This window comes from Globicephala melas, chromosome X, assembly GCF_963455315.2.
Source record: "Globicephala melas chromosome X, mGloMel1.2, whole genome shotgun sequence".
Taxonomy (NCBI): domain Eukaryota; kingdom Metazoa; phylum Chordata; class Mammalia; order Artiodactyla; family Delphinidae; genus Globicephala; species Globicephala melas.
Genome location: NC_083335.1, coordinates 55,616,098 through 55,641,663, shown reverse-complemented (window position 1 = coordinate 55,641,663; position 25,566 = coordinate 55,616,098). Strand labels below are relative to the sequence as shown.

At 37.9% G+C, this 25,566-nt stretch overlaps 1 protein-coding gene across 1 annotated transcript in view; it reads left to right on the top strand.

The window, feature by feature from the left end:
* The first annotated feature begins 17,730 nt into the window (after positions 1 to 17,730).
* DACH2 (dachshund family transcription factor 2) overlaps positions 17,731 to 25,566 on the top strand; it is a 615,381-nt gene continuing 607,545 nt past the window's right edge. The window contains exon 1 of the mRNA XM_060292022.1: positions 17,731 to 18,242. Coding sequence (XP_060148005.1) covers positions 17,731 to 18,242 — 512 coding nt within the window. The remainder of the gene's footprint in view (positions 18,243 to 25,566) is intronic.

Sequence of the window (25,566 nt, the reverse complement as noted above, 5' to 3'; positions counted from 1 at the left end):
ACTGGAGGAAGTCCAATTTATTTGAAAACAAAAATAATTACCTTCATTTACAGTCAAACAATGCTGTGGCAGCTATATTATAGACTGAAGAGTTCTTTCAGAGTCTTTCTATTGATTTTCTTGTTTATTTCCATTTTCTTTTACTTTTAAAAATTTTAGGCAATTTAGTTTTGAAAAATAAAAGGATTAAATACCCCTACTTGTCACTAGATGGCGGTAACTCCCGGATGGGTCTCTTGCAGTAAAGCAGTAAAATGGAAATGTTTGTTTGCACTAAAGATAAAGGTACACCACTAGTTACCTATGATTGAGATTTCAGTGGTAGTGGTAGAATGAGTGTGTGTTTGTGGGAGAAGAGAAGATGGAGGCATGTATGTGTGTGTGTATGTGTGAATGTTTTTGTGTTGAAGACATTGTCCATGGCTTACAAGAGAATTGAAACTCTGTTTTAGATTACTTTTTTGCATATGTATGAAATTAAAACCAAATAAGGAATTAGAAAAAGATAAAAATTTCATATGATAAAATACAGAACATTTTCATTTTCATACATTACCCTTTGTGCAGACATTTAGTATTTATATTCCAAACAGAATGATTTACAAATCATTATTGATGATGATAGCAGGACATCATTTTTATATAAGAGCAGGTCACATCTTCTACTTGGCGTTTTCTTCCTTTTCAGACATTTTGGACTCAGAATGCATAGTTTAGATAAGTTATTTGAATATGCATGTCTTATTGAGTTTTAAATGAATTTTTGAGATTCCTAGTGAGAAGTGATAACAATGGGAATTTATACCTTGTATGAAGATCCCTCCCAGGACAATAGAGACAAGTGTGATTTACTACAGTAAAGGCCTCATGGTGAGAAATTTTAGTGAGTAACATGATGAAAAACAGTTCATGCTTAGAACAAAACTTTTCAGAAGTCGGTATCCAAATAGGATACAAACATCAGTTTACGTGAAAGGGTATTTGGTTCTTGCATCAACCATCAGTTATTGGTGAAAATTTTCCTTTTGGAGCACTCAAATTTCCTACTCCAGCCATAAAATTACACTGCGACCTGACATCCTGACCGTTGGAAACAGTTGCATAGAATGTGGAATGTGACATGTTCAAAGAAGAGAAGTGATCAGATTCCTTACTGGAGAAAATCAAAGGCTGATCAGCTCTCACAGAGCAAGGTGAAACCTGTTGAAGGTTCTGAAAGAAGAGAAAGAATTTTGGACAGAGCAGAGCTTTGTATTCTTTTAAGCAACTGTTTTTGCACAACGGCTGCTGTGTTTGCACCTGTCAGACTTCACTGTGAACTTGGAGAAAAGGGTTGATAATTCAAGTAAAGTAACGTCCCTTTCATTTTTTTTTATCATTGTGAAGTTTGAGTTTTGTAGATAATCTGAAGGGCTCACCCCTATATTTCATCACTCTCTCATACTCCTATCCTCCAGCCATATTTACTATTATTTTCATGCCTCTACCTCACACATCTTGCTCCATCCTTCCACCCACTTTCTTCACCTAGCTAACTTCAAGTGATCTTTCATGATGGCTCAAGGATCACCTCACCTGAGAAGCCTTCCCTGATTCCCCCTGTGTAAGGGTTGCCAGATTTAGCAAGTAAAGTTAAGAGAAACACAGCTAAATTTGAATTTCAAATCAACGATGAACAATTTTTTGTGTAAGTATGTCCCAAATATTGCATCCTGTATTTTTACTTGCTAAATCTGGCAACCTTACCTTAGTTAAGAGATTTTTTGTCATTTACAAAATGCAGTGTTTCATTGACCTTATCAAATAATTCCACATGAGAATTCCTTCATCATTATTTGCTTCATATACTAACAAAGTACATGAGTATGCCTTTTGTGAAAGGACTGATTTCAAAATGTTACAAAGTGAACTTCAATACAAAATTCTCCATTGTTCCTTTTTGGCCTGATTAAACTATGTTTATATCTTTACTCTGCAACATCTTAGTATGGCAGAGGAATAGCCTACCCTTGCTAATTGATAAGCTTTCAGTGTGATAGAGCAATGTAACAAAAGAAGAGTTCCTCAGTTTATTTCAACAGAAAGAAAGGGTTTATGCCTGAGTATTGTTACTCATAGTTGATAATGGATTAAAATATAGTTATTGTAAGAAGTATAAATGCCTCTATTAGATCTTTGTGAAGATACCACCATAAATGCCAATCACTGAAAACATCTCTAGTAACTCCTTCTTTTACTTAATAAGGGATATCCCATCTTTAAAACATTAAAAACAGATGTCACTGCATTAATTCACTGCTGATGTATGTAATAGAAATGACACACTAATTAATTTAATGCAGTATAAATGTACTGATTATTTATCATGGCTGACAATAAAATTATGAAAACATTCAATTACAATCAGTGGTAATTCATTATTTATTGATTTTACATTATGCACACGTTAATACAATGCACTTACACAGAAGGGATCATTTTTCTGTTGATATACAGACATTTGAATTCATCAGTTTTATTTAAAAACAAAAAAAATTAAGTTTGAGTAATAAGAGTTGATCCAAACTGAAATAAGAATGTGCTTGAGATATTAATATCAAACCGAATTTGTCTCCTTTAAAGGGATGCCTAAGAAATATAAGTTTCTGAGCAAGATTTCATCAATTTTAATATGCTGCTCAATTATATATCTCTGAGATGGCCAATGATTTGTCACTTCCTAGAACTGTACAGCTTTCAGCACTTAAACACATACCCTGCACAATGCCTAATAGAATATCTTGTGTACAGTAGGAATGCAACAAATATTTGCTGTCTAAATATTGATCTTGAAAAAAATGTAAGAAATTTTTATGATGGAAATGTGTTCTATAGGTTTTCGGAGAAGGTATGGTCACCTCTGCCTGTGGCAGTCAGGGAAGACTTTAAAACTGACCAAGTACTTTGGAAGACAGATTTTCATAAGTTAAGCGAGATAATTTTAGGCAGAGTAACAGCATACACAAAGGCTTGAAGGCATGCATGGAAGAGAAATGCAGGCTTTGAGGATATTGACTATAACAGTTTGACTTGTAGGAGAGTAGTGAGAATAAAATGTGATGATTCACTGGGGCCAGGCTGGGGAGCAGGACAAGATAAGCAGGGTGTCTAGAAAAGGTGAGTTCATAGTGGAAACAAGTTCCATCACTTAGCGGTGCTACTCTAATAATTGTTCTTCTACCATGCCATAGGCCCCAAGTAGTCCCTTGGCTTGGTATTTTGGCTCAACCTAATATTGTATATATAAATGAATTTTTAAAAGCAAATTATTCTATTTGGTGTAGGTCATTGGAGAGAGCAGGGAGCTTTTTTAACTTACAGTGCAAGACAGTATTTCTCCTACTTTAAGGTTTCCATTAAACTGAGTTTGATTCAGTAATATTAGTAAAGCCAAAACTATAGTGAAACTGCTCCCAATACTATCACCTGAATTCCACACCACAAGCCATAGTTTTCTTTTTAGTTCTGACAGGAAATTATTTTCATAATCATTTTTCGAAACAGAAAATCGGTGACTCTAATTGTAAGCAAAGGAGAAATCAGCTTTCTAGTTGGTGAAAGCGGGGAGGAGAATTACAGCCTCCCTTTCCTACATTTTTCTCTGCTCGTTTTTGGGGATGTAACTCACTTAATTGTAAAGGTATACTGTTCGGGTTTCCATTATTTGAACAACTTTCTTTCTGGAAGCCTATTTCCTGTTAGTTTTTCCATATCTCTTATAACCTACATAAATTACTGTTCACAGAAACTTAGAACATGTTTGCATTTATAGAAATTTCTAATGAAGAATATAGTGTATGTACTTCAGGGTCTCCTTGGCTTTCCTGTCCACTGTCAATATTATCAATTCTACTTTAGCACTGGCAAGTTAAGATATTAAACAATATTCCATGTACTACATTTAACTTGAAAATTAACTGAGAATTGAGTTCTTTTAGGGACCAGGCATATGTGTAACTTTTTTGTTTATACAAGTAGATTTATGCACTTGATGAAGATGATTGCAATAATGGAAATGGATTGAGGAGAAGCAGGATTATAAGTAAAAGTTCTCTGACAAGTATGTCTCCTCTCTCCTTTGCCTGCAACCTGGCAGTCTTAAGGTTGGGTTAAGTTGTCTGTGAGAAGAAATGGTGGAAATGGGAACTCAGGAACACTAATGTGTGAGTGTAGCTTCACAGACAAAACTGATCATTCTGTTATGACTATGAAATCAGTAGAATTCTGGAATCCAGACAGCATGGAGGAGTACAGCACCAGCTAAGGCTTCTTGTTTGTTTTTATGCATAGGACCCATTAAAACTAAGTAGTTGAAGGATAAATGGACAAGATGAGGCCCAATCAACAGCCAGATGAAGGATATAAGTAGGTCTCTTTTTTATATAATGTGTTCCTGGAGAATATATATTTTTAAAATTCCTTACCATAAATGAAAATCAAGCAACAAGTGTACTTTATCCTGAATGCATGTGTAGTGCTACCATCATCTCTTCTGACATCATTCGAAATCACTGATAAGTGGTTAAAGTAGGCAAGAAGTAGAGCAGATAGGTCCTTCTCCAACTGTGAGGGCAAGGTTCCTCAAAATGTCTTTAATAGAGGTCATATTTGATGAACTTACAACTTTAGGCATCCAGATTTAGAAGCACTGACCCCATGAGTGCACCCAGAAGCCCTTATAAGTGGATTTTAAATGCATTAAACTGAGACGATGACTCTGGCACATTAAGAGATGGACTTACAAGGGCTTTTTTCACATTATGACCAATGACCAATACAGAGGACTGCCCAATTAGTGTCATTTGTCATACTTTGCTCATAAGAAACTGCTCAGGATTTCCTTCTTTCTCCTCTCCCCACTTCAGGTTTCAAGGAGAGGCTTATCACCTTGTTTCACTTTAATGCTGGTTGTGTGCACATTAGTAGATGGTAACAGTGCTCCTCGTTGTCTAGTCTACCATTCAAATGCTCACAGCCTTTCAGGTGTTATGACTCAGTTTCTTTTTTCTCAAGCTGCAGATCTCAGAGAAGCATAGACCCCTGGAAGTTCTAGATGAAGAAAATCTTTTGGGGAATCCTTTAAAAATGACCCCATTTAGAATTAATTTGTTTCAACTCTTCTTCCTACCAAACATGCTGTCAGATCTTCTTGCCTGTATCTCGATTCCCTCCTTCTCAGATGCCTGAATATAATTCTAAGGCCTGGGTTGCTTTCCCTCTGCTTCTTTTATGTCCCCCTGATTGCACTGCAAAAATGTATAGTTTGTCTCCTACTCATTTCCCTTTTCTATTATTACTTGTCCACATTCCCCTCTCCCTAACTTTTCTAATTCTTCCCAGTTTGGGGAGTCATAATTTGTATATACTGAAACTGAAATTTTGAAAAAAATGTTTAAAGATAAATTATAATAGTTAACAGGAGGAATAGCACTCTGTGACAATCACTATTCTAAGCACTTTAAATTTGCTATATATATTAACTCTTGCAATCTCACAAAATTCTATGGGAAAGTACTATTATTATTGTTCCAATTTTACAAATCAGGGAACTGAGGCAAAGCAAGGCTAATTTGCCCGAGATCACCCAGTTTACTAAATTGTGGAGCCAGAATTTGGACCCAGGAAGTCTGGCTGCAGATTCCACTCCCTTATCACTAGGCTAGACTGCTTTCTCAGAGAGGAATAACTAAGATCTGGTCTGAAGGGATCTTAAGGTTGTGGAGGGATTGCTGTATTGTAGAGTTCTAATTAAGCACCAAACAATGAATAAAACAGTGAACTGTAAAGTACCAACAAATACAATTACTCCTACTATAATGGGACATCTTGAGTTTATGTTCATTTTCATAAAGTATTCCTCTTCATTGGTTGAATTTAAGGCAAGTTTTGGACATGCTGAACATTTCTCAGTAGTTTGGAATGTGCAGATACATTTTTTTTTTTTTTGTGCTACGCGGGCCTCTCACTGTTGGGGCCTCTCCTGTTGCGGAGCACAGGCTCCGGACGCGCAGGCTCAGCGGCCATGGCTCACGGGCCCAGCTGCTCCGCGGCATGTGGGACCCTCTCAGACCGGGGCATGAACCCGTGTCCCCTGCATCGGCAGGCGGGCTCTCAACCACTGTGCCACCATGGAAGCCCGGTCTCAAAGTTTTGCAGGCATTGGAATCACCAGGGTTTGTTACAATGCAGGTTGCTGGGCCTCACTCTCAGAGTTTCACATTCAGTTGTTCTTGGGTCAGGCCTAACAATTTACATTTCTCTCAAGTACTCAGGTAATGCCAGAGTGGTCCACAGACCACACTCTGAGAACCACTGGTTAGGGTTGAGGAAAGTTTTTGTCTGTCTGTCTAAAGGATTTCTAGCCTTGAACATTTTTAATAATAGTAAAAGGGGGAAAGAAAAGATCAAGTAGAGAGGAAGAGATTGGAGATGCCAAAGAGAACGATGGAGATAAATTTGGTAGACAGTGACTTGGAGGTAAGAGGGGTCATGAACATCAGTGAAGGGAGTAGAGAAGACTTTTTATTTTCTGAGAGATGAGGGAAGAAGTAGAAGATAAGAGGGAATATGGACAAAGCTTTTTAGGGGAAAAGGGAGGTGGAGGGAGCTCCTTTTGAATAACTTTGTGGTAAAATCATAGAGAAGTAGGAGGCAATAGCTGATGAGAGGGAGGGGGAGGGTGACTTGCAGAGTAGAAAAGGGTTGGAGTTGCTGCTGCAGGGAATTTAACAGGGAGTCAACAAAATGAATAAAAGGATGCTAAGTAGCAGTGGGCGTCCAGCTGAAGTTAGAATGGCTTGAATTTGAACAGTCAAAAGTCTAAGATTTAAAGGGGAACAATACATATGGAGACAGAGATGGACTTTAAAATTGACACATCTCCTTCTCCTGTAGAGCAGTGCAGTTAGGGGTATGATATGTTGAAAGTTGGCAAGTGCTTATACTTTCTGAGGTGTTTTGAGAGTTTCTTTTTATATTTCAGTTAGCAAATGTTCATTTTTTCTTTAAACATCTGATTTTTAACTGTTACTCCTTCAGTTTTGGCCAGTTGTTTTCTCGCTCCAGTGGACCCCCTTCTCCATCTTTGCCTCCCTTGGAACTCATCTTTAATTTAATGTTGAACTGAATGAGAAAAAAGAATTTATATTATAGAAGGTCATTTTATAGCCAGTTTCCTAGGAAACCATATATTCCATTGAGTGGGGTATACCTATAGGCTTTAGCCTGTTAAACTCTTGATTATATGAATGCTTTAATTTCACATTTATTGCCTTGCCCAATCAACTTCCTTTTATTGTTTGTCTGAAAATGAACCTTAGAGGGCTCTTGAGAGGTTCTGATTAGAGGCCATATTAGAGGCTGCAACCTCAGTCATCTGAGGGTTTCAAATAATACCATTCATTACCTTGGGTTTTGCTTGAATGCCCGTTCTAAAAACCATCCCCTTCAAATGGTTCTGGATATTTCATAATCCTGCATAAGACTGACAATATATTTATTTATTTTTAATGAAAATGGTACCTGCTTTCACTGACAATGTGGAACAAAGTAGAATGTTTTGCCTAAACTCACAAATGAGCACCCTCCCCCTCCAAACTGAGCATGAATTAGGAGTAAATGTAAATTGCTAATTAAATCACAGAAGATTATAGCATTTCAGTATATGAGAGGCTACACTTAGGCCCCAAATCATTCCACTGGAATAGTGGCATCTAGAACTTCTTGTTCTGATGAGATATGATATCTGCATTAATTTTGTTCTTATTTTCTGGAGTTCCTGGAATGCACACACCCTGAGTATTTACGTAGTTTTAGTTTAGTGCCTCTCTCCATAAAGAGTCATCTCCCAAGGGTACTCTGTTTACTGCAGCCTTTATGATTTTATATTGCTTCATGCAGTTCCAACTTACAGGGTGTTGATGTGCAAGGCTTCCTTGGGCCTTGTAGAAACCCAGACTTATTTAGAAATCTGTTTGGTTTATGGGAGACGTTAAAGTCAGAAAGGGATAAAAGCAAATTTTCCATGTGGAATTTGTCTCAATCTCAAAGCCTAGATAATAATAAGAGAAGAAATAGCATAATAGAAATAAAGTAATCAAAATATCAAGAAAACCCAAGGAGAAAACACCTGGTCTATTAGATCTAAATGCCTAAATCTTTAAGTTACAAGTATCCCTTATGAAAATTACCAAGTTTATTTTCTAGAAGGCTGCAAATGGGAGGGAATTCAAATAATGAAGCCAATGGTCTTTTGTGTATTTCAAGCTTCCAAGGGACTTTAACCCTTCAATGATCAATTTTAGTCTCTAGTATTTCTACTAGAATTTGAACCTTAATCTCTGGTAATAATTAAAATATTACTACAGGCGGACCCCAGAGACGGGCGCGAGCCGCTGCTAAAAGCACGGACCCCAGAGACGGGCGGGAGACGCCAAGGGGCCTGTGTGCGAGCACAGGTCACTCTCCACACCCCTCTTCCGTGGAGCCTGTGCAGCCCGCCACTGCCAGGTTCCCGGGATCCAGGGACAACTTCCCCGGGAAAACGCACGGCGGGCGTCAGGCTGGAGCAACGTCACGCTGGCCTCCGCCGCCGCAGGCCCGCCCCGCACGCAGTGCCCCTCCCTTCCCCCACCCTCCCCGGCCTGAGTGCGCCAGAGCCCCCGAATCAGCGGCTCCTTTAACCCCGTCCTATCTGAGCAAAAAACAGACGCCCTCCAGCGACCTACACGCAGAGGCAGGGCCAAATCCAAAGCTGAGCTCCTGTGAGCTGTGAGAACAAAGAAGAGAAAGGGAAATCTCTCCCAACAGCCTCAGAAGCAGCGGATTAAAGCTCCACAATCAACTTGATATACCCTGCATCTGTGGAATACCTCAATAGACAAGGAATGATCCCAAATTGAGGAGGTGGACTTCAGGAGCGAGATCTACGATTTTTTTCCCTTTTCCTCTTTTTGTGAATGTGTATGTGTATGCTTCTGTGTGAGATCTTGTCTGTATAGTCTTGCTTCCACCATTTGTCCTAGGGTTCTATCCGTCCATGGTTTTTAAAAATTTTTTTTCTTAATAATTAATTTTAATTGTAATAACTTTATTATACTTTACCTTCGTTCTTTCTTTCTTTCTTTCTTTCTTTCTTTCTTTCTTTCTTTCTTTCTTTCTTTCTTTCTTTCCTTCCTTCCTTCCCTCCTTTAGACAACGAATCACCCCAAATTGAGGAGGTGGTCCCTGAGAGCAAGATTTATGATTTTTCCCCCTTTACCTCTTTTTGTGACGGTGTATGTGTATGCTTCTGTGTAAGATTTTCTCTGTATAGCTTTGCTTCCAACATTTGTCCTAAGGTTCTATCCGTCCCTTTTTTTTTTCTAAATAAGTATTTTTTAATTCAATAACTTTACTATTCTTAATTTTATTTTTACTGTATCTTCTTTCTTTCTGTCTTTTTTCCTTCTTTCCCTCCTTCCTTCCTTCCTTCCTCCCTCCCTCCTTCCCTCCTTTCTTTCCTTCTTTCCTTCTTTGATTCTTTCTTCCTTCCTTCCTTCCCTCCTTTCCTTCTTTCTTTCCTCATACTTCTATTAATTCTCTCTACTTTTTCTCCCTTTTATTCTGAGCCGTGTGGATGAAAGGCTCTTGGTGCTCCAGCCAGGAGTCAGGGCTCTGCCTCTGAGGTAGGAGAGCCAACTTCAGGACACTGATCAACAAGAGACCTCCCAGCTCCACATAATATTAAACGGCGAAAATCTCCCAGAGACCTCCATCTTAACACCAGCACCCAGCTTCACTCAACGACCAGCAAGCCACAGTGCTGGACAACCTATGCCAAACAACTAGCAAGACAGGAACACAACCCCACCCATTAGCAGAGAGGCTGCCTAAAATCATAATAAGGCCACAGACACCCCAAAACACACCACCAGACGTGAACCTGCCCACTAGAGAGACAAGATCCATCCTCACCCACCACAACACAGGCACTAGTCCCCTCCACCAGGAAGCCTACACAACCCACTGAACCAACCTTAGCCACTGCAGACAGACATCAAAAACAGTGGAAACTACGAACCTGCAGCCTGCAAAAAGGAGACCCCAAACACAGTAAGATAAGCAAAATGAGAAGACAGAAAAACACACAGCAGATAAAGGAGCAAGATAAAAATGCACCAGACCTAACAAATGAAGAGGAAATAGGCAGTCTACCTGAAAAAGAATTCAGAATAATGATAGTAAGGATGATCTGAAATCTTGGAAATAGAATGGACAAAATGCAAGAAACAGTTAACAAGGACCTAGAAGAAATAAAGATGAAACAAGCAATGATGAACAACACAATAAATGAAATTAAAAGTACTCTAGATGGGATCAATAGCAGAATAACTGAGGCAGAAGAACAGATAAGTGACCTGGAAGATAAAATAGTGGCAATAACTACTGCAGAGCAGAATAAAGAAAAAAGAATGAAAAGAACTGAGGACAGTCTCAGAGACTTCTGGGACAACATTAAACGCACCAACATTCGAATTATAGGGGTTCCAGAAGAAGAAGAGAAAAAGAAAGGGACCGAGAAAATCTTTGAAGAGATTATAGATGAAAACTTCCCTAATATGGGAAAGGAAATAGTTAATCAAGTCCAGGAAGCACAGAGAGTCCCATACAGGATAAATACAAGGAGAAATACACCAAGACACATATTAATCAAACTGTCAAAAATTAAATACAAAGAAAGCATATTAAAAGCAGCAAGGGAAAAACAACAAATAACACATAAGGGAATCCCCATAAGGTTAACAGCTGATCTCTCAGCAGAAACCCTACAAGCCAGAAGGGAGTGGCAGGACATATTTAAAGTGAGGAAGGAGAAAAACCTGCAACCAAGACTACTCTACCCAGCAAGGATCTCATTCAGATTTGATGGAGAAATTAAAACCTTTACAGACAAGCAAAAGCTGAGAGAGTTCAGCACCACCAAACCAGCTTTACAACAAATGCTAAAGGAACTTCTCTAGACAAGAAACACAAGAGAAGGAAAAGACCTATAATAACGAACCCAAAACAATTTAGAAAATGGGAATAGGAACATACATATCGATAATTACCTTAAATGTAAATGGAATAAATGCTCCCACCAAAAGACACAGATTGGCTGAATGGATACAAAAACAAGACCCTTATATATGCTGTGTACAAGAGCCCCACTTCAGACCTAGAGACACAACCAGACTGAAAGTAAGGTGATGGAAAAAGATATTCCATGCAAATGGAAACCAAAAGAAAGCTGGAGTAGCAATTCTCATATCAGACAAAATAGACTTTAAAATAAGGACTATTAAAAGAGACAAAGAAGGACACTACATAATGATCAAGGGATCGATCCAAGAAGAAGATATAACAATTGTAAATATTTATGCACCCAAAATAGGAGCACCTCAATACATAAGGCAAATACTAACAGCCATAAAAGGGGAAATCGACAGGAACACATTCATAGTAGGGGACTTTAACGCCCCACTTTCACCCATGGACAGATCATCCAAAATGAAAATAAATAAGGAAACACAAGCTTTAAATGATACATTAAACAACATGGACTTAATTGATATTTATAGGACACTCCGTCCAAAAACAACAGAATACACATTTTTCTCAAGTGCTCATGGAACATCCTCCAGGATAGATCATATCTTGGGTCACAAATCAAGCCTTGGTAAATTTAAGACAATTGAAATTGTATCAAGTATCTTTTCCGACCACAACGCCATGAGACTAGATATCAATTACAGGAAAAGATCTGTAAAATATACAAACACATGGAGGCTAAACAATACACTACTTAATAATGAAGTGATCACTGAAGAAATCAAAGAGGAAATAAAAAAATACCTAGAAACAAATGACAGTGGAGACATAACGACCAAAAACCTATGGGATGCAGCAAAAGCCGATCTAAGGGGGAAGTTTATAGCAATACAAGCCCACCTTAAGAAGCAGGAAACATCTCGAATAAACAACCTAACGTTGCACCTCAAGCAATTAGAGAAAGAAGAACAAAAAAAACCCCAAAGCTAGCAGAAGGAAAGAAATCATAAAAATCATATCAGAAATAAATGAAAAAGAAATGAAGGAAACGATAGCAAAGATCAATAAAACTAAAAGCTGGTTCTTTGAGAAGATAAACAAAATAGATAAACCACTAGCCAGACTCATCAAGAAAAAAAGGGAGAAGACTCAAATCAATAGAATTAGAAATGAAAAAGGAGAAGTAACAACTGACACTGCAGAAATAAAAAAGATCATGAGAGATTACTACAAGCAACTCTATGCCAATAAAATGGACAATCTGGAAGAAATGGACAAATTCTTAGAAATGCATAACCTGCCAAGACTGAATCAGGAAGAAATAGAAAATATGAACAGACCAATCACAAGCACTGAAATTGAAACTGTGATAAAAAATCTTCCAACAAACAAAAGCCCAGGACTAGATGGCTTCACAGGCGAATTCTATCAAACATTTAGAGAAGAGGTAACACCTATCCTTCTCAAACTCTTCCAAAATATAGCAGAGGGCGGAACACTCCCAAATTCCTTCTACGAGGCCACCATCACCTTGATACCAAAACCAAACAAGGATGTCACAAAGAAAGAAAACTACAGGCCAATATCACTGATGAACATAGATGCAAAAATCCTCAACAAAATACTAGCAAACAAATCCTACAGCACATTAAAAGTATCATACACCATGATCAAGTGGGGTTTATTCCAGGAATGCAAGGATTCTTCAATATACGCAAATCTATCAATGTGATAAACCTTATTAACAAATTGAAGGAGAAAAACCATATGATCATCTCAATAGATGTAGAGAAAGCTTTTGACAAAATTCAACAGCCATTTATGATAAAAACCCTGCAGAAAGTAGGCATAGAGGGAACTTTCCTCAACATAATAAAGGCCATATATGACAAGCCCACAGCCAACATCATCCTCAATGGTGAAAAACTGAAAGCATTTCCACTAAGATCAGGAACAAGACAAGGTTGCCCACTCTCACCACTCTTATTCAACATAGTTTTGGAAGTTTTAGCCACAGCAATCAGAGAAGAAAAGGAAATAAAAGGAATCCAAATCGGAAAAGAAGAAGTAAAGCTGTCACTGTTTGCAGATGACATGATACTATACATAGAGAATCCTAAAGATGCTACCTGAAAACTACTAGAACTAATCAATGCATTTGGTAAAGTAGCAGGATATAAAATTAATGCACAGAAATCTCTGCCATTCCTATATACTAATGATGAAAAATCTGAAAGTGAAATCAAGAAAACACTCCCATTTACCATTGCAACAAAAAGAATAAAATATCTAGGAATAAACCTTCCTAAGGAGACAAAAGACCTGTATGCAGAAAATTATAAGACACTGATGAAAGAAATTAAAGACGATACAAATAGATGGAGAGATATACCATGTTCTTGGATTGGAAGAATCAACATTGTGAAAATGACTCTACTACCCAAAGCAATCTACAGATTCAATGCAATCCCTATCAAACTACCACCGGCATTTTTCACAGAACTAGAACAAAAAATTTCGCAATTTGTATGGAAACACAAAAGACCCCGAATAGCCAAAGCAATCTTGAGAACGAAAAAAGGAGCTGGAGGAATCAGGCGCCCTGACTTCAGACTATACTACAAAGCTACAGTAATCAAGACAGTGTGGTAGTGGCACAAAAACAGAAAGATAGATCAATGGAACAGGATAGAAAGCCCAGAGATAAACCCACGCACATATGGTCACCTTATCTTTGATAAAGGTGGCAGGAATGTATAGTGGATAAAGGACAGCCAGTTCAATAAATGGTGCTGGGAAAACTGGACAGGTACATGTAAAAGTATGAGATTAGATCACTCCCTAACACCATACACAAAAATAAGCTCAAAATGGATTAAAGACCTAAATGTAAGGCCAGAAACTATCAAACTCTTAGAGGAAAACATAGGCAGAACACTCACAGGAAGATCCTTTCTGACCCACCTCCTAGAGTAATGGAAATAAAAACAAAAATAAACAAACGGGACCTAATGAAACTTCAAATCTTTTGCACAGCAAAGGAAACCATAAACAAGAGCAAAAGACAACCCTCAGAATGGGAGAAAATATTTGCAAATGAAGCAACTGACAAAGGATTAATCTCCAAAATTTACAAGCAGCTCGTGCAGCTCAATAACAAAAAAACAAACAACCCAATCCAAACATGGGCAGAAGACCTAAATAGACATTTCTCCAAAGAAGATATACAGAATGCCAACAAACACATGAAAGAATGCTCAACATCATTAATCATTAGAGAAATGCAGATCAAAACTACAGTGAGATATCATCTCACACCAGTCAGAATGGCCATCATCAAAATATCTAGAAACAATAAATGCTGGAGAGGGTGTGGAGAAAAGGGACACTCTTGCACTGCTGGTGGGAATATGAATTGGTTCAGCCACTATGGAGAACAGTATGGAGGTTCCTTAAAAAACTACAAATAGAATTACCATATGACCCAGCAATCCCACTACTGGGCATATACCCTGAGAAAACCAAAATTCAAAAAGAGTCATGTACCAAAATGTTCATTGCAGCTCTATTTACAATAGCCCAGAGATGGAAACGGCCTAAGTGCCCATCATCGGATGAATGGATAAAGAAGATGTGGCACATATATACAATGGAATATTACTCAGCCTTAAAAAGAAACGAAATTGAACTATTTGTAATGAGATGGATAGACCTAGAGTCTGTCATACAGAGTGAAGTAAGTCAGAAAGAAAAAGACAAATACCGTATGCTAACACATATATATGGAATTTAAGAAAAGAAATGTCATGAAAAACCTAGGGGTAAGACAGGAATAAAGACGCAGACCTACTGGAGAATGGACTTGAGGATATGGGGAAGGGGAAGGGTGAGCTGTGACAGGAGGAGAGAGAGTCATGGACATATACACACTAACAAACGTAGTAAGGTAGATAGCTAGTGGGAAGCAGCCGCATGGCACAGGGATATTGGCTCGGTGCTTTGTGAGAGCCTGGAGGGGTGGGACAGGGAGGGTGGGAGGGAGGGAGACGCAAGAGGGAAGACATATGGGAACATATGTATGTTTATAACTGATTCACTTTGTTATAAAGCAGAAACTAACACACCATTGTAAAGCAATTATACCCCAATAAAGATGTTAAAAAAATATTACTACATATCTGATAGATCACATTAAATATATGACATATCTAGTTTGAGCCTTTTCAAAAGTTGTTTTCAATAACAAAAAGTAACTTTTTGTTATTGAAAACAACTTTTGTTTTTCAACATTACAAATAGTGATTTCAGCCTGAATGTTCTACCTTTGCTTTTTACATATCAGAATTTCTTAAATTTGAAATATTGAAACATCTGTGCAACATCCCATTCCTGAAAACTCCAAACCACCCTGCGAACAAAAAGGATTTGATAATGTGAGGGTAGCAATACACAAGGAGCACAGCTTGGCCTTAGGATTTTTAATGCAGTTAGAGAAATTTCTAAAAATAAAAAACACCCAAAAACCTTCCCTTTTAAAGTCAAACTTATTCACCTCGAAATTTCAATCACACTCAGTTATCAAAGTTGAGTTATTTCAGCACACAGCTTAATAGACATTTCTGTCAAAACACTTGTTGAACACAATTTGGGATTTATCTTTAAAAATCCTGGTAAATACCAACATTTCTATTAGTGCTTTCCTATTCTTTTCTGAAAATCTCTACTTTTCAGAATAATCTGATAATCTTTCTGATAATCTTTCTCAATTGTCCTTTTTTGTTCCTTCTTATTTTCTTTCCACAACAGTAGCAAACTAGCAAGAACAATTCAATGCCTTTTGTGGCTGCACCCATTACAGTCCATTATGTTAGAGTCACTTTTCACCGTTATTCCAAAAGCAACTATCATCATAACTTCTTAGCATTTTGACTCCATACAATTAAAAATTGAAACTTTAAAGTGACTCAAAAGATAGTTCTTACTACTTGGTTGATGAAATGATAAAAGGAGAAAAGATGTTGATGAGAGAGGCTGAAAAATCCAATTTAGGACATTTATGTCTTACTAAGGGAGGGAAAAGAAGCCCACTTATTCCTACTCTTTGATACTGCTAAGTACAAGATCTGAGTAAAATTCAGTAAGTTGCTAAAATTATTTACATTCTGTAAGAGTATTGGAGACGTCTTAGCTGTATCATTGATAACCTTTTGTAAGGAAGCAAAAGCATGGATTTCACTTTCTGAATAACAGCCTCTAGAGGAGAGGAGCACAGGAAAGGAAATACCTAAGAATTGAAAGGTCGACAAGCAGTCTTCAAACAACTTTGCTAGTGATCTAACCACCACATGATGTGTGGAAAACACCATGCCTTTTCCCTGGAACATACCTTGCCTAGACATTTTGCTTATTATGAGCTCTTACAGTGCGTTTGAGGGCACTTGATAAGTGGGGAAGGAGGAATCTTGAGCTACACTTCAGGACGTGGAGCTCTAATCACTGAACCATCCAAGCCCACAGACAAGGGAAGAAAATGCAATATTAAAGAGCACAAACCCTGGCTCTTCTCTCATATTCTGTAATGACTGTCTTGAGACATAAAGGAACTTTTCTTATCAATTTTAGCCGAGGATGGGACAGGGCAATCCTGAAACTAAGGGATGGCGACATAGAAAGCCGAGTCTGTTCCAGGATAGCGGCGGAAGTTCCGTAAAAAGAGGCGTCCGTCCGCCACCCAAAACCAAGTCTGCCTGTTTCCAAAGTGTTCACAGGCTCGCTGTGCCTGCTGATTGTCAGTGCATAGGAGCGGGTTAGCAACCCGCGACTGTGATTTGAGTGCGATATTGGACGCTAGTTCCTCTGTGCACTGGATGTGGGAGAACTTACACCAAGCGCGCTAGATGGGCTGGAGAAAGGCTGACTGTTTACTTCTGAACTCACTGGACTCATCCTCTTGGAAGCTAGGCGAAGCCATTTCTTAGCTCCCGCAGAGTTTGGGAGCAATGTGCAAATGGAATTGGAGCTGCCACCTCTCTTTCCTCGACTGAACCCGGGTGCGGGGTGGCAGCAGATTGGGGCGAGGCACAGTCTGGAATCCCCCTTTGTGTTCCCACCTCGACACTCTTGGGGCGCGGAGGGGAGGAGTTCGTATCCTAGGCCACTTTGAGAGCTCTGCGTAATAACTGGACGTTCTCTCGTCAGACTGCTAGGCATGAAGCAGAAGCACCACACCGCCCCCTTCTCGGGCTCCATCCCCATTCACCCGCTGGCCCTGAACTGCCTCAGGTAGTCGGGAGGCAGGCCAGGAGTCTCCACCTCTTCGTGGGCGGCAGCCATTCGGCGCGCTCGGGAGCCGAGGGGTTGGGACCCATTGGCTGGGGGGCGCTGCCAGTCTCGGGAGGGGGTGTGGTGGGGGTGGGGTTTCGGGCCGCCACTGGTCTGGGCCGCTTACGGTTTGCTGGGTGGTGGGTGAGCGTGAGCCTAGCTACTGTAGAATTGCAAACAGTTGGGAGCAAGCGAAAGCGCGCCAGAGAGAGAGCGAGAGAGTGAGGGAGAGAGTAGGAGGAGACCTAGAAGAGACAGGGCAAGAGAGCGAAGGCCTGAAGACCAACGATTTGAGACTGAATGACCATGGCCGTCTCCGCACCTCCGGTGATCTCTGCAGCTTCCAGCGGCACAGGCGTCGCGGGGGGCTTATTTCGGGCCGAACCCCTGTACTCGACTCCTGGAGAGCCTCCTCGTCTCACCCCCAATATGATCAACAGTTTCATGGCTAATAACCACAGCGGCAGCGCGGGGGCTGGCGGGGTCGGTAGTGCCAGCGGAGGCAGCGGCAACAACACCAACGAGTGCAGGATGGTCGACATGCATGGGGTGAAGGTAGCTTCGTTCCTGTTGGACGGCCAGGAACTGATCTGCCTGCCGCAAGTCTTTGATCTCTTTCTCAAGCACCTGGTGGGAGGGTTGCATACAGTGTACACCAAGCTGAAGAGACTGGACATATCTCCGGTGGTGTGTACTGTCGAGCAGGTCCGGATCCTCCGCGGGCTGGGGGCCATCCAGCCCGGGGTCAACCGCTGCAAACTCATCACCAGGAAAGACTTTGAAACTTTGTTCACCGATTGCACCAATGCCAGGTGAGATACTCGTTTATTGGCTCGCTCTTCCCCCTTTGCCCTCTTCTGCATGTCTCATTCTCATCCAACTTTGTAGAGAGTGAGTCTTAACTAGCTTGCTGTACTCTTTACGGTGTAAGACGGTGGGGAAAGAGGACTGGAAGGACTCATTAATTGCCTGTCCTTTCTAGTCTGAGCTCAGTGGCAGGGCTTGGGTCTAAGAAAATCCCGCACAAACTTCCGTTTGCGGTCCTGTACTGAAAGTTTCCAGCTTTTCTCCCATATCTTGCATGGCTTTCTGGCTGCTTGTGGTTATTTGTTAATTTCTCTATTTGGTTTTCTTTCCTGCTCTTTTGTGGCCGTATGGGTCGGATAGGTTTTTCTCCTGAACACGGACACCAAGGGCTTTCTGGATGAGTGGGCTGGCTGAGCTGTAAACTGGGCTCCTAAGCTGGCAATCCAGAACACAGCATTTGGGGGATGCAGAGGGTCGGAAGTCTAGAATCCATCCCAGAGGGTGATTCGTTCCCCATCCTGTGTGTTTGTTGTGAGAGTGCGTTGGTGTGTGGTGGTGGTGATGGTGATGGTGTGTGTGTGTCTGGGTGTGTGTGTGAGAGAGAGACAGACAGAGAGAGAGAGAGAGAGCGTGAGGACAAGTGCTCACGCCTGCTGCGCAAAGCTTCCCCGTACACGATACAGGAAAGTCGATGGAGCCTTTTTTTTTAAAGAATGATGACAGATGTCACTTTCCTGGGATCGTCCCTTTGGGTCATCTGCAGAGGGCAATGTGGGGCATGAACGCTGGGGCTGGGACCGGGTTGGGGGTCGGAGTAAAAGTTGGCAGGTTTTCCAGAGAGGATGCTTTCAGCTCTTCCCCCCAGGCAAACAGTTGGAAGGATCCCATTCCCCCAGAGAGAGGATTCCATAAATGATGATGGCCAGCTTCTCTGGTTGTAAGTGTACCTCCTTCATATCACAGCTTAGAAGTACATTATAGAAAAATAGCCATTTGCATATGTCCATAAGCAAATTTTATTCAATGTTCCTGAGTTTTTTAAAAATAGAAAAGTAAACTATATTCAAGATTATTTGATTTTTTTTAAAGACCTGTAAATTAGTCTTCTTAGTATTTATTCCATCTGCAGTCTGTTAATATCTGTTAGGATCCTAAGTACACATTTGGCAGATGTGATTAACATACAAGCCAAACCACCATCACCAGGCTAAAGGGGGCAAAGGGTTTCGTTGTAAAATAGCACTGCTGTTGATCATTTTGCAGAAAACTTCTGCAGAGGTAGACTTTCTTACAATGCAACTTTAGATCATAAGATCTCTGGGTTTATGAACCAAAACTAACTCAGTTGTCACATCTGTTGTAAAATCCAAATTACTATGTATAGTTGAAGTATACTGGCAACTTGTAGACAAACTGTTGCTGACTGCTACAATCAGATAATGGTACAGAACTTACAAGGGAATCTTTTGTTTTTCTTTTTTTCCCTTTGAGCAGTGTTCTCCTGTGTTCTAGCAATCAAACAGAAACCTGTTCATATGAGAACTCTTACCTGATTCATATCTGGGGCTTAAAAACCTGGTTTATTAGATCACATTTTCTTAAGGAAGATGGATGGCCTTAAAACACAAAGGATAACTGCTCCCTCAATAAAATAAGCAAATATAGGTTTTAAGAGTAGAAAGGAAATTTTATTTTGACCACAAAGCACTCTACTAATACACAAACTCAGAGGGTTACCAGGGACTTCAGATGAGGGCCATCTAGTTTATTTGTTGTCATTTGAAAAGATTTAAACAATCGCAGACCTGAAAACCTATCTTCTCTCCTCCTCCTCCTCCTCCCTCTTTATCTTCTTTTTCTCCTCCTTCTCCTCCTTTCCCCCTTCCCTCTTCTCTCTCTCTTACAAATGCCCACTCTTAAAGAAGAACAATAGGAAATTCTACCTTCTTTAATAATTAATTTACACACCCTTGAGCAAAATCTATGACTTTCATTTAAAAAAAAGATTAGTATTTTAATGTGATTTTGATGCTTTCCTCTGTAAATAGAAACTTTAATTTTTATTAGAGCTACTTACTGAAGGAAAAAATGATAAATTTCTCTGTATCCAGAGGCAAGTGTTCTTATACTATTTTTGGACCCTGTTATATGATGTGTTTTTAGGTTATTATTTTTATTCAGTTAAGTTTTATTTAATCCTTATCACAGCATTTACAATGCCAACTTTTTTTGGAGTTTAGATTGCTTTTGTGTATGTGCACATATAAAGGTGATAGAGAAATCTTAAAAATGTAAGAAGAAATATATTTGAGATATGATGCATGTGCTTCCTATGGCGTTTTTTTCTTTGTATTTATTTACTGCATGCATTTTCTATAATTGTGTTACAAGTGTTGCAATATATAATTGTAAAAAATTATGAAATATATTCTATGAATTCAATCTATAAATAAAGATGAAGAAAACTACTAGAAACATCTATATTGAAGTTTCTAGATAGTAAACAAACCCTCACAATTTCTGGAAAAAAACTAATTAACATTACCAAATTTTGTTGCAAAATGCCCTCATCATCACATAGTTAAAAACTACAAAATATGATAATGCTTGTAATGAATGTCTTATGACTTGAGGTAACATTATTTACAGATACGTGTACTTTAAATCATTCCCAACATCTGAATGATTTTATAAAATTGTAAATTAGTATTTAAGTAAACATTATTTCTATGACTTTTCTGTTCAGTGAAAAGAAAGATGAGGGCTGTAAATAGGAATGAGACCCAAGAGAGACAAAATAAGGTAGATGAGACACAGAGCCAGTAAGAGAAAAGAGATGTAGGATATGAGCTGAATGATGCCATGAGAGGGAGTGAAAGATGGATCAGAAGAGGTTATAGAGATGCCCAAAGGAGATGAGCGATGTACCATTGGAGACTTGGCTAAAGAGGATTGTCTTTTAGGATTCGTGACTTCCTAGCACTTTAAGTTAAAAGGGGGAAAAGTGCAAGGAAAAAGTCCGAGTGGAAACTCCTACATACTATTCTTATTTGAGAAAAGAGATTCATCTTCATGTCCTGATGGATAAATTTCCATAGTGTATTGTAGAATGGAAGGCCTATTTGTAATGGTGTCATTGGCAATTTTCTTTTCCTACATAACAAACATTTCTCCCCCTCTCTGTCAGATAACTGGGGAAGAGTATAAGTCCTGATTTAGGGTATTTTAATTTGGAATGCTTCCTACACTATTCCAGAACACACAAAATAGACCATTTTCAAATTGGTCGTTTTCAAAGATCTTAAGGTATTGCCACTAAGTGGCACTTTGATTTAGCTCAGGGCATGTTTTTATTAATGCACACTGAAGAAAAATGAATGAGTAAAATACATATATAATCGTTTCTTTGACAGTACTGAAAGCCACAAAAAGAATTCAGTTTCTTACATTAAATACTTTTATTAGCTAATTATCAAAATATTCAAAGTTGTCTTCCCAGAAAAGAAGTTGGAAAATAATACCTGCCTCAGCTACTAGAGAATAGAAAGACTAAAACTCTTGACTATTCATTGTTCTATTAAATAAGTCAAGCTTTACATCACTGCAGTTGCAGAGGGCTATATAAGTACTTTTCCTTGATGCCCTTTAGCTTCAGAAATTAATTGTAAAGAAGATTATTTTGATGGTTATTAAGAAATGATAAAAAGACCCAAACCAAATAGGAAAAATTGTTACCTTGTTTTAGATCTTTGTTTTTGCAGATAAAGCACCATGATTATTTTTTCTAATTCTTGTCCAAGAGAACTTGGAGTTTTAATATCAGAGAGTGCAGGCAGGTCAGAAAGCAAATGTCTAAAAATCTCACTCTTATGCAATGGATTTTCTTTACTAAATTCTTCAAAGTTTAATGTGACAGTAAAATATTAAATTAAAAATTGGTATTCAGTAAATGTGAAAAATCAGCCAATACATTATAGTGTTATCTCTCTTTATCTACCTATCTATATAAGAGTTACATTGTCAGATTTCATGATCAGCATTTAATTTCATTTGAGGACCAGCTGATTAAATGTTATTCAGTCATTTACATATAGTTAAATGGATGCTTAAAGAAACAAGAATGTATGATTAAGAAAACATTTTAATGCATTTAGAGACATGATTCAACATATATTCAAATTAATAAAGTTCATTTTTTTAAGTAAAAATGTAAATGGTCCAGTTGTGGTTTATTGTTATTTTGACTGTGTGAACAGAACATAAATGGGCTTCCACATTAGAATAACTTTATGTGACTTATACTGACTTTTACAACAATTTAAAACTACTGCTTTCAAGTACTAGAAATATGATTATTTTAAGCATTCAATGAGTTTGGCTTTGTATTCACACTTGATGAATATAGTTCATAATCCATAAAGAATAACAATTTACTTTGAAAATTGATATTTTCATTCATAGTAAAGTTAAACAAAATCAAATTTTTGAAGAACTTGCATCACTTTCCTGGGCTAATATTTTGTATGACTTACATTTTCGGAAATGATAAAAGGTTTTAGAAATTAATCTGGGCAGTAAATGCAGACATTTTAATTCATGGGATAATGAGGGGATAGTCATGTCTGTTAAAAGTAGTCACATAGTCAACAATGCACTGTCTTTTATTAGAGAATGATGTCAAGATTATAATTAAAGCAATCTAGTCATGTGCCAGTGCACAGAACCTCCACGTGTACATTCATTTTAAATGCACACTTCTGTATAACCAACAATATTTGTATTTATCTAATACTTTAGCTGGATTTCATATTTGTCCCAAACACTCATTATTGGGTGAGGGATATTATATTAAATAAATGATGCATGGTATGATGGAGAATATCTTTGGATATTTATATATGATATTAACCTCAGTGTATAGTACATGAATGCCAATAAATAATTAAGAAGTGATGGTCTTCAGACATTGATGTTTTAGATGGTTTCATACAGGAAATCCCAAATAACTGTATAAAATATCAAGTCTGAATTGTTTGCTGCTTTCTTAAGTAAACTTATTTTGTCTTAATGAAATCTCTAGATGTTTTAAAAGTGCTTCCAGCTGGCAAATGTAATTGTGAGAAATCCTAATCATAATATATTATATTTCAGTTGGCAGTCTATATCTCCAGTGGCACTTTATCTGGTGCATTTCAAGAAACAAATGATTTAGATATATCCACTCTATACATCTCAAATATACATTAAAACTGCCCTAATTGACAAAAACTGAAAAGATCATGTTTTCAGAGAAAGGACATCAAACCTTTCCCCAAAAGGAAAACAATTAGGAATTAATGATATTCTTGTTGCATATTCAAAAGGTCTTTGGTAGCATTTTTTTCCTCCTTTTCTTCCCTTTCACCATCTCAACCTGCAAAACTCTTCACTGTCACTTCAGATCACACAATTTTAAAAAGATAAAACAACATTTAAACACATTTGCTTTGGAAGGGAAATCGAGCATTTGCACCCAATAAGCCTGATTGTGGAACTGCATGCAAATTGTGTTTTGATTTATCTCTTTTACACTTTTTTCCATTTGAATTGATCTTGCATTAATTTCACCAAGCGGCTCTGTGAGGCTGCAGATGTTGCCCTGTGTTTAATAAATCAATGAGACAGATCTGAATGAATCACTTCAGATGGATTCTCTGCTCGGTTTGATGTCTAGATGTTATTCTTAGCTTGTTATCATGACAGATGCATTAATGTTCCCATACACTGCCAACAATGTCAAAGAGATTGAAGCTTTTAAAGTGGCTGCATCCTTTTTTACATTTTCTGCTAGAACAACTAAATTTATTTTATTTTATTTAGGAATCAGAGAAAAATAACGAACCAATCATAAGTTTCTTCATGGGAAAGATTGTTAATTTTCATGCTACGTTAACTCTTCCAAAATGGTGGAAATCAGTATCTTAAAAGCTAAATATAGTGTAGCTGCTTAATAGTGCCTCCACATTAATATGTAATCATGGTAGGAAAAATGAGAATTAGTAATATATGATTGGGACACATTGAAAGTGTCACTATAAATAGAATAATGCTGTATCCAAATTGATTACAGAAGGGTGTTAGTTTTTAAATCCTTACTAATAAGCTTCTTGTTGGCTTAATGCAGCTGCAATATACTCTTACCAAGGGATTTAGAACTCCTTCAGGATTTAATATTTCTTTTTAGTAAGAAGGAGACAGCCTGTGCATTGTGTATTTATCATTTCCTCACTTTGCAGTGCTGAAAATCTTAGAAAAGTTTATTTCATTTTAGTATGTCTCAGCTATTTATATTTTGGGTAATTATTTGTAAATTACAAATCATTCAATAACAGTAAGTGCTACTTTTATAATTTAATTTCTTAGACTATAGAAAAACATATGCATTCCAAAAGGAACTTCTATAACTCTAGTGAAATTTATTACCTACCTGCATTAAATATCATCACTATCATACTTTGTTTCATTTCATCCATGGCATCATTGCCTTGGTTTTTGGAGAGAAACAATTCTGTTAATTGTTGTGAAGTATTTTGAGTTTAATGTTATCAGTGTTATAACTTTTTAGTTAATCTCTGATGTTTGAAAATACAGATTTTAAAAAAGATATTCAGTTTTTCTCTTGTTTAACTTTCTGGAGAATATATATTTTTAAAAATCAGCTTTCAGAGGTAGTTCCTCTCTGCAGGCCTTTACAGTATTCTTTCATCATAATTTTACTGTTAGCTTTATTAGAATAGGAAAAGAGGAAACATTGTTAACTGATACCGTTGAGGTCTCAAATTCTTCAGGACATTTTTATCTCCAGTGTTAGGCTAATCTTGGAAGCTTAAGATGCATGCTATGATCTACAGTATAGTTTAAAAATAAGTTTCTAATGAAGTTCAGTAAGTTATGGACAAGAGTTAACTTTTTTTTTTCAAATTTTGCTTAAAGCATGGGAATGTCTTCATGGTGAGATCTTGCCACATCCTTCTTTAAAGATAAATTTATATATTAGAATTGGTGAAATTATTCTACTGAGAATGTGATTATAAGATGTAATATACATTGTTTTGTGCAAAATTGGATATAATATAGCTAAAGAGCAAACTGATATATTTATCGCTACCTGTAATGATATCCCTAAAATAAAACTGAATTTTTCACATAAAACAAAACCTTGGATTTGTCATAATAACTTCTGAGGAGTTATCTTTAACTTCACTAATGTTCACTGTAAAACTTTAGTAAGCCTGATATTGTATACATATTAGGCACCTAATTCACATTTGTTAAATGAATACAATCATG